The sequence below is a fragment of the Hippopotamus amphibius genome, chromosome 9, assembly GCF_030028045.1.
Source record: "Hippopotamus amphibius kiboko isolate mHipAmp2 chromosome 9, mHipAmp2.hap2, whole genome shotgun sequence".
Taxonomy (NCBI): Eukaryota; Metazoa; Chordata; class Mammalia; order Artiodactyla; family Hippopotamidae; genus Hippopotamus; species Hippopotamus amphibius.
Genome location: NC_080194.1, coordinates 38,797,259 through 38,811,212, shown reverse-complemented (window position 1 = coordinate 38,811,212; position 13,954 = coordinate 38,797,259). Strand labels below are relative to the sequence as shown.

Sequence of the window (13,954 nt, the reverse complement as noted above, 5' to 3'; positions counted from 1 at the left end):
AGAGCGCTCCTCTGAGCCACACCATAGACCCACTGGGTCTAAAAAGCCTTCATAGTATAGAGATAAATGAGAGTAAATCTCAGATCCTGGAACTACATTATTTGCGCTGGATCAAGATTTCACCAGTGCAGCTGACCACAAAGGCTGGGGTGAGTGTTGAATGGAAAGGATGGACAGAAAGAAGTTGAGGACTGTTCGTAAAGCCAGAATCAGAGGTAGGGGGAGATATAGAGGGATAATGATAACACACATATACTGATGTCCTTGTCTGCTCTAGAGATCATCTCAGATTGCCCCCCTGACTCTATTATAAGAGGTACATTTTCTTGAATCCCTCAAGTATTTGGGTAGCCTTATTTCATACCAAAATTAACGATCAGTCTTTATTTTATTCCTATTTCAATTGTTTTGTTGCAGTTAGAGATTTTAGTCTCTTGCTATTTTCCTTATGGGTTCAAAACAAGCCATTCAGATAGATATCTAGGAGCAGCTTTTCTTAAAGCAATGATGAGGTCAGAATGTCTTGTTCTTGTTCTGCATCTTGTTCTCACTCATATCAGTCCGGCCAGTCAGGCAGGAGTAAAGCAAAGTAAATGCTTTTCAACATTTGTTAGAAAGCGAACTTGTTCTTGAGCACCTAGGACCCTACAGTGCCCTCAGAAAGCCTAGGGTATCAGCAGACTCATCTGATTTCCAACCTCCTCCATGTCTGAGGACAACAGGTACCCTCCAGATCTAATTCTCTAATTCTGTCCTGTAATTTCCCATGAGGAAAACTTAGAACTCTGCCAATCTAGGAATCCCTGTTGCAGTATCCCCAGGTTCTATTTGTCCTTCCCAGGGCAAAATCAGATGACTGTCTTATTGAACAGCCTAATAGAAGTTCTTTCTTTAACAGAAATAAGATATGCATTCTTTCTTTTATACTCTTTCTTGGTAGCAGCACAGAGCACACTTCTTTTATTTTGAAGGATCCAAATAACAGGATTGTGTCTTCATCCCAAGGGACATTAATGAGGGGACATTAATGACATTGCCATGTTGATGGGATTGGGATCATTGAGGAGCCATCTATCTCATATCTTTCGAGAGTCTACCTATCCAGCTAACCGAGGACTGGTCTTGGATACCTCTGAAAATAGTTCTTGATTTAAAAGAGGGTGAGACCACAGTGCTTTCAACTATGGATTACAGGCTCAAGAAAGACCAATATGTCTTTCAACTTGAGGAACTAAATAAAGTTTCCTCTTCTGAAAGGCAAGTACGTAGTTAAACCAATTGACTCAGACATTTGCAAAAGCATGAGAAATATCAGTGAGTATTGTAGCAAATGTTTATTAAAATATAGAGACGGTATTATATGTTTGACATGATTCTTCTCAATTATTTGAAAAAGCTTAAAATATTATTATCTGAATTTTATATTAGAAAACTGAAGACTGAGAATAATAAAATATTTGCTGAAGATAATACAGTTAGCAAATAACTACAATCAGACCAGATTTTGAACCCAGGCAGTCTGAATCTAGTCTTTTGTCTCTTATTTTCCAGAACGGACCACATAAAGAGGGAAACAGAAATCCTGGAAACTGAGTTGTGCAAGAGATGCTTGAAGAATTTGAGGAAGACTCAGATATGGAGACGAAAACTCATTTCCTCAGGGGAGATTTCTCTGAATAGGAAGTGTCTTACGTATCCATTTCTTCATAGCATACATAACATGGAAACCACTTTCAAAGGTGTGGGTAAGTGTAAGAAAATTGTAAATGCTTGTGAATTTCTTGGGTTAATGACAACAGGCACTGTCACAACCCTTGGACTAAAGGGACAAAAGGAGACTATGGTTGAAAGAGAAAACTGGAGCCAGAGAAGGCTGCTTGCAGAGAGATGTGTCCATCTTGCAGCAACCTTGCTGGAAAGGAGCTAAAGGAATAAATCCCTGACCTCCCTCCAGTCTCCCACTGGTGTTTCCCATTACCAAATCCAACCAGAAGTGAGAGGGCAGGGGACTCTGTCGATGTAGCCCAGTGTCCCAGGGCCCAGTATGAGATGTAAAGTGGTGGAAGGTAGACCAGAGAAGGATAATACAAGATATTCTCCACAGCATGCACTAAAAAAGGTTATATTTGTATTATAGTTGATGATTTTCACGTTAGAATATTAGGCAGAAATGGAGAGGTTTCACTGGAAAATGGAAATCATAGAAGTGGGCATATTAGTTACAAACTATTTCAATTACTCAGGAAAGAAATGGGGAAGGCATGAATTGGAATAGAACTGGTGGAAATGGAAGAAAGGTAAGACATTAAATGGATTTGTAAGAGGAATAAATTGCATCTAGGATGACTTTATTTCATCTTCTAATAACTTATAGGAAGATAAAGCCCAATTCTCTGCATCATTATGGTTTCTGCATCTGTCCCCAATGACACTACCTTCCATCCTTCCACATTTATTCTACTTGGAATCCCTGGGATGCGAGACCAGCACATTTGGGCTGCCATCCCCTTCTGCTCCATGTATATCCTCGCTCTGGTTGGCAATGGAACCATCCTCTACATCATCATGAAGGAGAGAACTCTGCATGAGCCAATGTACCTCTTTCTGTGCCTACTTTCTTTCACTGACTTGGTACTCTGTTCAACCACATTGCCCAAAATGCTAACAATCTTCTGGCTTAAGTCCCATGTAATTTCCTACCATGGCTGCCTCACCCAGATGTTTTTTGTTCATACAATTTTTGCTACAGAATCAGCTGTTCTGTTGGCCATGGCTTTTGACCGCTATGTGGCTATCTGCCGTCCACTTCATTATACATCCATTCTCAGTGCCACGGTGATTGGGAAGATTGGGCTGGCATGTGTGGTCCGCGGCCTTCTCTTTGTTTTCCCCTTTGTCATCCTCATTGAACGCTTACCTTTCTGTGGACATCACATCATCCCCCACACCTACTGTGAACACATGGGCATTGCCAAGCTGGCCTGTGCCAGCATCAAGCCCAACACCATTTATGGTCTCACTGTGGCACTTTCAGTCACTGGCATGGATGTGGTCCTCATTGCCACTTCCTATGGCCTGATCCTGCAGGCTGTGCTGCGCCTGTCCTCGAAGGATGCCCAATTCCGAGCATTTAGCACTTGTGGAGCTCATATTTGTGTGATTCTTGTATTCTATGTACCTGCCTTTTTTTCCTTTTTCACCCACCGCTTTGGCCAGCACGTACCTCCTCATGTCCACATCGTACTTGCAAATCTATATCTCCTCGTGCCCCCTGTTCTCAACCCCTTGGTCTATGGCATTAACACCAAACAGATCCGCCTGAGAATATTTGGCTTTTTTATGGGGAGGAGGTTGTTAACTGTCTCCATACCCCAAGGATGAATAGATAAAGTTATAATTAATCTCTTACTTTCTCAAGTGCCTCTTAAACTTGTACTAGAGCTTGCTATTTCTGCTAATCCCAGCAAGTCAGTACCATGTATTATCTGAGAGTTTTTGAAGTCTTTAGAACAATTTATTTATATCTGCTAAATATATAGAATATCATTTTCCTATTAAGTTATTACATGCGCTGTTCATGGGCCTGTAGGTCTTGAATCTTCCTAGAGAAAGGTCAGGAGGCAGTGTAGTACATTTGATAGTAAGGACTGTGGAGAGTTACTCTCTCTACCTACAGAAATCCCATGTACAGGAAGTAGAGGAAAAGTGGTCAAGAAAGAACTATTTACTTACAGCCTTATGAAACTGAGAATAACACACACACACACACACACACACACATTGATTAATTGATTGATTGATTTCCTACACTTTCTTAGACCAAGACGGTTTGCAATAAGAGTGTCAGCCCTATGTCAGAGATGGCTGTGAGAGCTCAGGATCCTTGGGATCTGGAATTAGATTTGAAATAGATGAAGATGACTGCTGGGTGGTTTATTGTGAGAAGTCTGGAAACACATATGTCAATGGGAAAGCCACAGCACAAATTTCTCAACAAATTACTTCAAAATGACACTTTGTAGCTAATATATTTACTTTATGACCAGCGACCTTTGCATTTTTCCTGATATTGTCCGAGCAATAAACTTTACATACAAATTATTTTGTGGGTCACTATGGACACATCCAGACCTTTACTTGACCTCATTTAGTCAACAACACTTTGAGTACATTAGAATTCCCAGGACACAGAGTTTCCTGCTAATGTTATCTAAATTGACAGAATAGAACAATAAAAAGAAATAGAGATTTAAGTTCACAAAAGAAGAAAGATAAATATCATTATTAACAAATGACATGAATTTTATACAGAGGAAAACCCATGAGACTCTAAAGATAGATTTTGGGAACTAATGATATTTCAAGAAATTTGCTGAATTCGAAGTAAATAAACAAAACCCCCAATTAATACATTTTTATGTAAAGCTGCCATTAGAAATACATATTTTAAAATTTATAGTAATAGCAACAAAATATATGGTACTTTAAATTAACCCAACAGAAATGTGCATGGCCAATAGGTTAAACAATTAAGAAATTAATCGAAATATATTTTTAAAAGATCAAAATAAATGAATATATATTACAAAGTTTGATATGAAAAATGAAGAAAATAGGAAAAATAGGAATAGTGAAAGATAAGGACATACACTCATCAGAAGAAATATAGATAGCCAATAAATTTATAAAACAAACCTAAGCCATCTGAGTACTAAGGAAAATGCAATAAAAACCACCTTTACACTCCTCAGATTGGCACATACTTATAATGAAAATCAGATAATACTAAAAATGAGTGAGGATGTAGAGAAATAGGAATACTTATTCACTGCCAATGAGATACAAAATATGCATAAACCACTTTCAAGATCAATTTATAAGTATTTAGCAAAGTTAGAGATATGCATATCTTACACACCAGAAATGTCACTCCTCAATATAATCCCTTGAGGCACACTGCACAAATAACTTTATGTAAGAATATTAGGTAAACACCCCTGTATTTTATCATTATTATCTTCAAACGCTTGTTTTTACAGTTGAATTTCAGAATCATTTTGGCAAGATTTCAATCAAAACAAATCATTGAAATGTGTTTGGATGTGCCATGAATTTATAAATACATTTCAGGAGAAGGTATAGTCTTCAAATATAGTTGTGCTTTTGTTTTCTATATACACAGGAAAACAAAAGTGTATAAAATCTCAGAACTAGGATACATAATTAGCTCATGTTTAAATGACACTATTTACTTATTCATTCATTTTTTTCACTAATTTGATGCTTATATATGCCCACCATGTGCAAATATGATGTTAGTGAGAGGGATAGAAGATTTGGGGAGAAATCAGATGGGGGCTGTTATCCCAGAGTAGTGTGATTATCCAGAAAGTTAACGTTAAAAGTTTTGACTAAGGTAAGGTAAGCATCCTCTGGTTAATAATAGAAGGTGCTTGATGGAATTTGGGGCATGTTATGCCAGAAAAGTTTCTTTAGTAGTTGTGTTCAGGTATTTGACAGCACCAAGGATATAATAATGGGGAGCAGGGATAGGAAGAAGTGATTAGTTTTGGTTGCTACCTGTCGTTATAACCCCTCAGGACCACCTTGGTACAGAGAGAAAAACAAATGACTGAGCCCAGGATTTCTGCATGTTAGTAGAGCCACAGCTTCTGCAGGAAAGCTGAGTGGACGTGTCTATGAGCAGGTGCATCTATGTTTGCCCATTTATGCGGATGTACCCTTTCTGTTAATGTATTGATTGACCCAGAACGTTTACTTTGTCACTCAATTCCTTTGCCACTTTCACTCTTACTGACACCTGACTGTAAACAAAGTCTCCTTACAGATCCTGTCTGTAAGCAGAACTTGCACTATGTCAGGATTTAGATTCTGGCTCTCTGAATCCCACTTCCGTTACATCTTTGCAAGACTTTGTGATGGTTTTGTTCTGTCTTGTGCATTTTATAATGGACTTGGCAACATACTTTTTGATGAACTTTAATACCTTGCTTCCTCTGGACTCATGAGAAAAGAAATATGGTCATGTCTGGACTCAGAGGTTGAGAGGATACTGGGACATGAGAGGCTGTGGGTGCTAATTGAGGGGGGTGGGTATGGAAGAAAATGCCCTGGGTAGTATGGAGCAAAACTATTAGGCTGAGAAAAAAGTTAGAGTGAAAGTCAGACAGCAATGAGAGATAGACAGAAGTTGAGGCTGCTAACAGTATTTTACCAGGGTGTCAACAATGGGGTTTGTACCTCTGACTACTTCATGAGCTTGACTATTTCAGCCAGGAAACAAAGCCTCTCTGGCTCTCAGATGCACACATATATGGGGATGAGGGACTTTAGGACACCCTAACTGCAAACCCCTAATCTGGTTCCAGACTCAGATATAATTTTATCCCTCTCTCTCAGGCTCCTCTAGGACTGGCAACAACTGTGGCATTCCCAACATCCCTAAGGTCAACCAGCATTATCATTTGGGAGCTCAGGGCAACCTTCAGGGTCCAACTTACAAATAATAGCAGTAGTGAGTGTGTTTAGGGGGTGAGGGAATAACAAAGAGCTAATTCTGGGCACCCTGGGGGCCTTTATTTAAGTTATTTAAAGAGCAACAACATGGATTCTATGTGCCTGAAGGTGAGCAGTGGAGAGATGCAGGGCCATGAGTGTGCTCTCCAAGAGCCATATGGATGTTTGCTAAGATACACCTACAGGTACACACTCACATGTGCACATTCGAAGACGGTGTGTGGGACTAGCTTTCCGCTCTCCTGTTGCCTCACATTCAGGTAAGTGGTCCTAGATGAGTGTGGGCTTTGTATTCACATTCTGGTAGCTTCACTTCTGAGGTTTCAGGAGATCAGAATCTCATTACCTGCTTCTCATTCATCATTGTACAGTTCCCACAATTCCCAAACCTGCAGTAAATATGTATTCTTTAATTTTTAAATAAGAATTCTACTGTAAGTTTTTAAGTTCTCTTATTTTGTAAATAGTTTTTTGTTGACCTATTTGATCTTTTGTTTGGTGAGAAAAGTATGTGATATTTTGTCAATTTTTCTCTGTATTTCTATGTTTGCTTCACATTTTGTTATAGCCTTTAAGTGAAAATACATTAAAATATGTGCAATGTGTTCTTATAAGTTTAATGACATGTTTTGATAATAAATAGTAAATAATCTGTCCTTAATAAAGTATTTGCTATAAAACATTCTCTCAGATATTAACTTTTATGCCATATTATTAATACTCAGTATACCACACTACTACATTATAGGATATATGTATCATGGTTTCAGAATTATTTTTGTGTATTTTAATATTCCAACTGTTGTTTCTAGTTTGAAAACCTTGATTTCTTTTTAAATTTCAGGCTCAGTAGTTTCTGCATTGCTCTTCCCAGGTGCGCCACCAGGGGGCCAGCATGACTGGGTGCAATGCCTCCCAGGGCCATCCCTCTTTCTTCCTTCTGCAAGGCATCCCTGGGATGGAGGACAAACACAGATGGATCTCTATCCCCTTCTCTTCCATGTACTTTGTCACCATCCTTGGGAACTGCACCATCCTCTTCACCATCTCCACAGAGCGCTCCCTGCACAAGCCCATGTTCCTGCTCCTTGGCATGTTGGCTCTCACGGACCTGGGCATGTCCACAACCACCGTCCCCAAGGTGCTGTGCATCTTCTGGTTTGGCCAGAGTGACATCAGCTATGAGGGCTGCCTGGTCCAGCTGTTCTTCATCCACTCCATCTCTGCCTTGCAGTCTGCCATCCTCATGTCCATGGCCTTTGACCGCTATGTGGCCATCTGTGAGCCCCTGCGCTATGCCACCATCCTGTCCAACAGCCGCGTTGGGCTCATTGGCCTCGTAAGTCTAGTGAGAGCCATCCTGCTCATTCTCCCCATGCCCATCCTCCTCCAGCAGATGCCCTTTCGTGCCAAGCATGTCATCCCCACCACCTACTGTGAGCACATGGCTGTGGTGAAGATGGTGTGTGTGGACACCACAGTCAACAGGGTGTATGGTCTGGTGGTGGCCTTGTTGGTTGCTGGGGTAGACATCTCAGCTATTGCCTCATCTTATGTGCTGATCATCCGGGCTATAATGCGGCTGTCTTCTAAGGAGGCCCACCAAAAAGCAGTAAACACATGCACCACACACATCTGTGTCATGCTTATCTCTTACACCCCCTCACTGTTTTCTTTCCTCACTCACCGCTTTGGCCAGTGGATTCCACCCCATATGCACACCATTCTTGGCAGCCTCTACTTCCTTGTACCTCCAATGCTCAATCCTATTATTTATGCAGTGAAAACCAAGGAGTTTCGGGATAAATTGGCCAAATACAAGTGCTGGAGGAAGGAATTTATAAACATTATTCATGATCAGAAAACTCTCTGATTATTCAATACTGGTGGGTAAGAGAAAAAATAAATCAGGTGATGCTGTTCCTGGAGCAATTGGCTCGTGGGAAAAATATGTCATACTGGCAGATTAGTAGCCAAAATCCTTGGACAGACAGGCTAACACATAGGAGACCCCTTTGTTCCCACTAATTTCAAAGCAAGGCAATTATCCTCTGTTAAATAAAAGTAATGACATATTCCTCCATAACCGAAATAGATTTTGGACAAATTATATGTGATCATGCATGTAAAAACAAGCACTTTGAACAATAACACACTGAACACAAGTAAAATACAGCGGAATGTTTCCATGTGGAGAGAACATAAGAGCAAACCATAACTTGGTCACCACTTTACCACATCAAGGCTAAGGTGTATGTTGGTGTTCGTATGTAATGTACAAGGGCAAGTCAAAAATTATCTGCACTCTGGCTGTAGAATTTATAGAAGTTTTAATATAACCAGTGTGGATAATTTTTGACTCACCCTCATATTTGTGTGTTTAAGGAGAAGTGGTAAGTGGTGAAAGTTTGAGGGGTGTGAAAAGGAACAGGGAAAGTACTAAATTGTATTTAGAGTTGCTATATTATTATCCCTGCTGCAAAAGATTTACATATGGGCATCGGGAATTGTTGCTTCCTTGAAGAACTAGGCAATTTGGACATGGAACGTAATCTCCAATTCCCAGAGAAATTTGAACAGAAAATGAAAAACAGGAACCTTCTAATCTTAAAAAGTGGATATGTATTTTAACTAATTTTATATTTTAAAATTACTAGAGTCAACCCCTCCCAATCTTTTCAACTAATTCCAGTGTATGTCAAGAATCTCTTAAAAAGAAACAATTCTGAGAAAATTCTGTTGATGGTTATAGTTATAAAAGTTAGTTTTATACTGGAAATTTTTGGCTACAGACCTCTGCAAGGCAATTTTTCTGGGAACGTGGGAAGAATTCATGAACAAGAACTTGGGGAAGCTGCTGGAGGTCCAACTCTCTACCCAGATATGGGAATTCATTCAGTCAGAAGTTATTGTTTAGGCCTTCTAGACAATGAGTATGGATATAGTGCAAATAATTCAAGATGTGTGAAGGCTGACACTAGAAAGATTCTAGGGTTTGTCATCATAGTATAGAACAAATCTATGAAGGTAGAATTCAGTGAAAAAAATACCCGCCATAGGGCCACAAGGCCACTATTTAAAGGAGACAGTTATAATACTTAAACTAGAGGGGAAAATATAACTTTTCCAGTGTGGTACCAGCTATAATAAATAATAATAAAAGCTTCCAGTACACTGAATAATTCAACAACAAGGTCTGAGAGAGGTGGGATATTTCAAAACTTGAAATAATGGGTACAACTATAAGGAGAAACAAATACAACTATGGATTGAATAGGAAGTGTGTATTCTACAAATGCAGGAAACTTGAAGAAGGAATAATGGTTGAGTACTGCCTATCTGTAATGCATACCAAGAGTAGGTATTTAACCCGCCACAAACATATAGATAAAAAGACCCACAAATTATTCAATGTAATGTTTTATGATTAATCATAGTGTTTATATCATGTGTTGGAAATGACTAAGTGTGAACTTCTGAATCTAGGTTATACAAGGAGATACAGCCCTGTTCTCTCCTCTCCCCTGACATCCTCATCCACACTGTCTCCCTTGCCTTGTCCTTCTGCTTCTCCTTCACCTCCTCCTCTTCTTCCTACTCCTCCCCATCCCCTCTCCAACCCCGTTTTTCTTCTCCTTCTTCCTCTTCCCCTTCCCTTTCCTCTCCTTCTCCTTCCCCCTCCACTTCTTCTCCTTCTCCTTCTCCTCCTCTTTCTCCTCCTCCCACTCCCCCCTGCCCTTCTTCTTTTCTCTCTCATTTACATGTACACATTCCAGCTTCCTTGACGTTTCCATGATATCATGAACAGATGGAGAGAAATTAATGAGGATTCCTAGTTGTTCTAGCCCTTATCTATTTAAATTCCTTCAGCCCAGACACCAGATTCTGGACTAAGTCAATATTCAGATGTTTTATGCGTCCTATCTGATGCCAAACAGAGTGCCCCAGCCAGCACCCAGGGGAGCAGAAACAAACTCTCCCTCTGAGCACTGACTAAAATGTCAGATTTATGAGCAAAATAAATTTGTTGGCTTCAGCTACTAGGTTTGAAGCAGTTTGTTATCAGCAATAAATAACTGGCACCATGACTCACATAAACAAATTTCCTTATGATTAATATGGTCTAATGCGACTAAGAAAATGTTCCTCTACCTCACGTTTATAGTTTGCTAGGGTTGGCCAAACTGCAAGTTCTAAGGGAATAGTTCCCACAAGACCAGTCTCGCTTCAGATGCCAGCATCTAGTTCAGAATCCCAAAGACCACCTCATTTTAGAACAGCTGATTAAAAATTGAGGGGTCACAATGATCACCCTCGTGTTCAATACTTTGCTAGAAAAATCATGAAAATTTAGAAAAACATTATACTTATGATTAAAGTTTTATTATAACAAGAAGATATTATAACAAGAAGATTAAAATATCAGAGGTAGGAGATGTATAGAGCAGGGTCCAGAAAGGGTCCAAATGTGGAACTTTCAGTCATCCTCTCCCTGTAGAGTCATAGGCGGGTGTTCTTTCCTCTTGGTCACCACTTGTGACTATACACGGAGTACTGCCAACCACGGAGGCACACGTGAGCCTTTGTTGTTCAGAGTTGTTGTTGGGAGTTGATCATATGCTTCTCACATAGCAACATTTATTCTCCAGTCCTGCCAGGATATCAGGTTATACTTGCAGTTTCTATAGGCTGATAGAAGAAAATACAAAAGATAAAAATATTTAAAAATAAGGACAGGTAATTATCAGAAGAAGAAACATGGAGGGTATAAATATATTAAACATTCCTCAACAATCTGATAATAAAGTAATGCAACAAAAACCACTTTCACACTTCTCAGGTTAGCAAAATTAAAGCAAAACAGTCAAATCATACTAACAATTAGTGATGATGTAGAGAAATAGGAACACTGTCATCTCTATGTCCTCATTAATTGTTAATATAGAGAAATAGGAATCATTGCTGGTGGGATGCTAAATATGAATCAACTACTTTCAAGATCAGTTTATTGATCTTTAGAAAAGTTAGAGATAGGCATATTCTACACCCAAGAAATTTCACTCCTAAATATAAGTATTTCAGGCACACTTCACAAGTGAGCAAGACAGCCTTATATGAGAATAACAACATTATATTTATAAATAATTATAAACCACTTAAATTCTCATCAAAGAATAAGGAATTAATTAAATATAGTATTTTCATTCAAATAAAGGAATGGATTAAATGTGGTGTGCTCACTAAACAAAACATAGGAGGAGCATATATTACCTAGACATAGTAATAATAAATAAACTTTATAGAAGTAGGAGCATATATTACCTCGACATAGTAATAATAAAGAGACTTTATAGAAGTAATAAATATTCCACCAGATCTACATGCCTAAAGATGAATGTATCTCACAAATGAAATGTTGAGCAAAAATCAAGATGCAGAAAAATGGCATGGCATAACACTATTCATATAAACCTTAAATATGCTTTATAATATTATGAGTTAATTTAGGATTCATATTTATGTAGTTCAAGTATAAAAAATATAAAGTGTTATGGGAACTGGAGTCATACAATTCATCTCTGAAGGATAAGAAAAACAAATGCCGCATGAATAAACTACATAGGAGGCTCATAACATTTTTGTAGCATTTGTTTCTTAATCTACATTATGTATATATGAATGTATGCTATATCATTCTTTACAAGCTTTGTGTGTCCAAAATAGACTAAAATAAAAGGAACCTATATTTGACATTGGTAGGCATGAAAACATCATGAGTGATGTGAAAAAATCATTTAATTATTTGTCTATAATTATATTATCTAGAATCTATCTTTTCTCAGGTGTTTTGAGATATTACCTTAGTTCCATAATATATTGCGTATATACTTGTGCATTTGTGTTGATGCTGTTTGCCCAATTATTTACTTATTTCTAACCATACCATCACTGTTTAAAAATTTTTATAATACATTTTAATTTCTAGTAGGATAAGCTCCCCTCTGTTATGTTATTATTCGCTACAGATGTTTGTTCTCATTTAATTTCAGAATCATTTTGTCAAGATTTCAAGCAAAACAAATTGCAATTTGTTTGGATTTGCCCCGAATTTATACATTCATTTAAGGAGAAGGTATAGTCTTCAAATATAGTTGTGCTTTTGGTTTTTATATAAACAGAGAACAAAAACATGTAAAAGCTCACAAATTAGGATGAATCTTTAGTTGATACTTAAATGAGCTTATTTGCTTATTCATTCATTTATTCATTAATTCAACACTTACGTATGCCCACTATGTGCTATGTGATGTTAATGATAGGGATACAGGATTTGGAGAGAAATCATATGGAGATTATTACCCCAGAGTATTGTGATTATCCAGAGAGTTAAGGTTAAAGTTTTGACTAAGGTAAGCATCCTCTGGTCAATAATAGAAGGTGCTTGATGGAATTTGGGGCATATCATACCAGAAAAGTTTCTTTAGTAGTTGCGTTCAGGTATTTGACAGGACCAAGGATACAATAATGGGGAACAGGGATAGGAAGAAATGATTAGTTTTGATTGCTACCTGTCATTACAACCCCTCAGGACCACCTTGGAACAGAAAGAAAAACAAATGACTGAGCCCAGGATTTCTGCATGTTAGTAGAACCACAGCTTCTGCAGGAGAAGCTGAGTGGACGTGTCTATGAGTAGGTGCAGCTATGTTTGTCCACTTATGTGGATGTACCCTTTCTGCTAATGTATTTTTTTCAAAGATTTATTTATTTATTTATTTATTTATGTATTTATTTATGGCTGCATTGGATCTTTGTTGCTATGTGTGGGCTTTCTCTAGCTGTGCTGACCAGGGGCTACTCTTTGTTGCAGTGCACGGGCTTCTCAGTGCAGTGGCATCTTTTGTTGCGGGGCACAGGCTCTAGGTGCGTGGGCTTCAGTAGTTGCAGCACCTGGGCTCACTACTTGTGGCTCACAAGCTCTAGAGCACAGGCTCAGTAGTTGTGGCACACGGATTTAGTTGTTCCGTGGCATGTGGGATCTTCCTGGCCCAGGGATTGAACCCATGTCCCCTGCATTAGCAGGTGGATTCTTAACCACTGTGCCACCAGGGAAGTCCTTCTGCTGATGTATTGACTGACCTGGCACATTTATTTTGTCACTCACATTCCTCTGCCACTGTTTCACTCTTACTGACACCTGACTGTGAACAAAGTCTCCTTACAGAGCCTGTCTGTAAGTAGAAATTGCACTATATCAGGATTTAGAATCTGGCTCTCTAAGTCCCATTTCTGTTTAGCATTTGTGAGATTTTGTGATGGTTTTATCCTGCCTTGTGCATTTTGCAATGGACTTGGCAAGGTACTTCTGAAAAATTTAATAACTTGCTTCCTCTGGATTCATGAGAAAAGAAACATT

General features: G+C 38.7%; 2 protein-coding genes across 2 annotated transcripts; both read left to right on the top strand.

Annotated features, from left to right (window-relative positions):
• The first annotated feature begins 2,403 nt into the window (after positions 1-2,403).
• On the top strand, positions 2,404-3,381 carry LOC130860803 (olfactory receptor 52D1-like). The gene has a single exon (XM_057749373.1). The coding sequence runs from the start codon at positions 2,404-2,406 to the stop codon at positions 3,379-3,381; it is 978 nt and encodes a 325-aa protein (XP_057605356.1).
• Positions 3,382-7,432: 4,051 nt separating this feature from the next.
• On the top strand, positions 7,433-8,410 carry LOC130859976 (olfactory receptor 52P1-like). The gene has a single exon (XM_057747641.1). The coding sequence runs from the start codon at positions 7,433-7,435 to the stop codon at positions 8,408-8,410; it is 978 nt and encodes a 325-aa protein (XP_057603624.1).
• Positions 8,411-13,954: the final 5,544 nt, after the last annotated feature.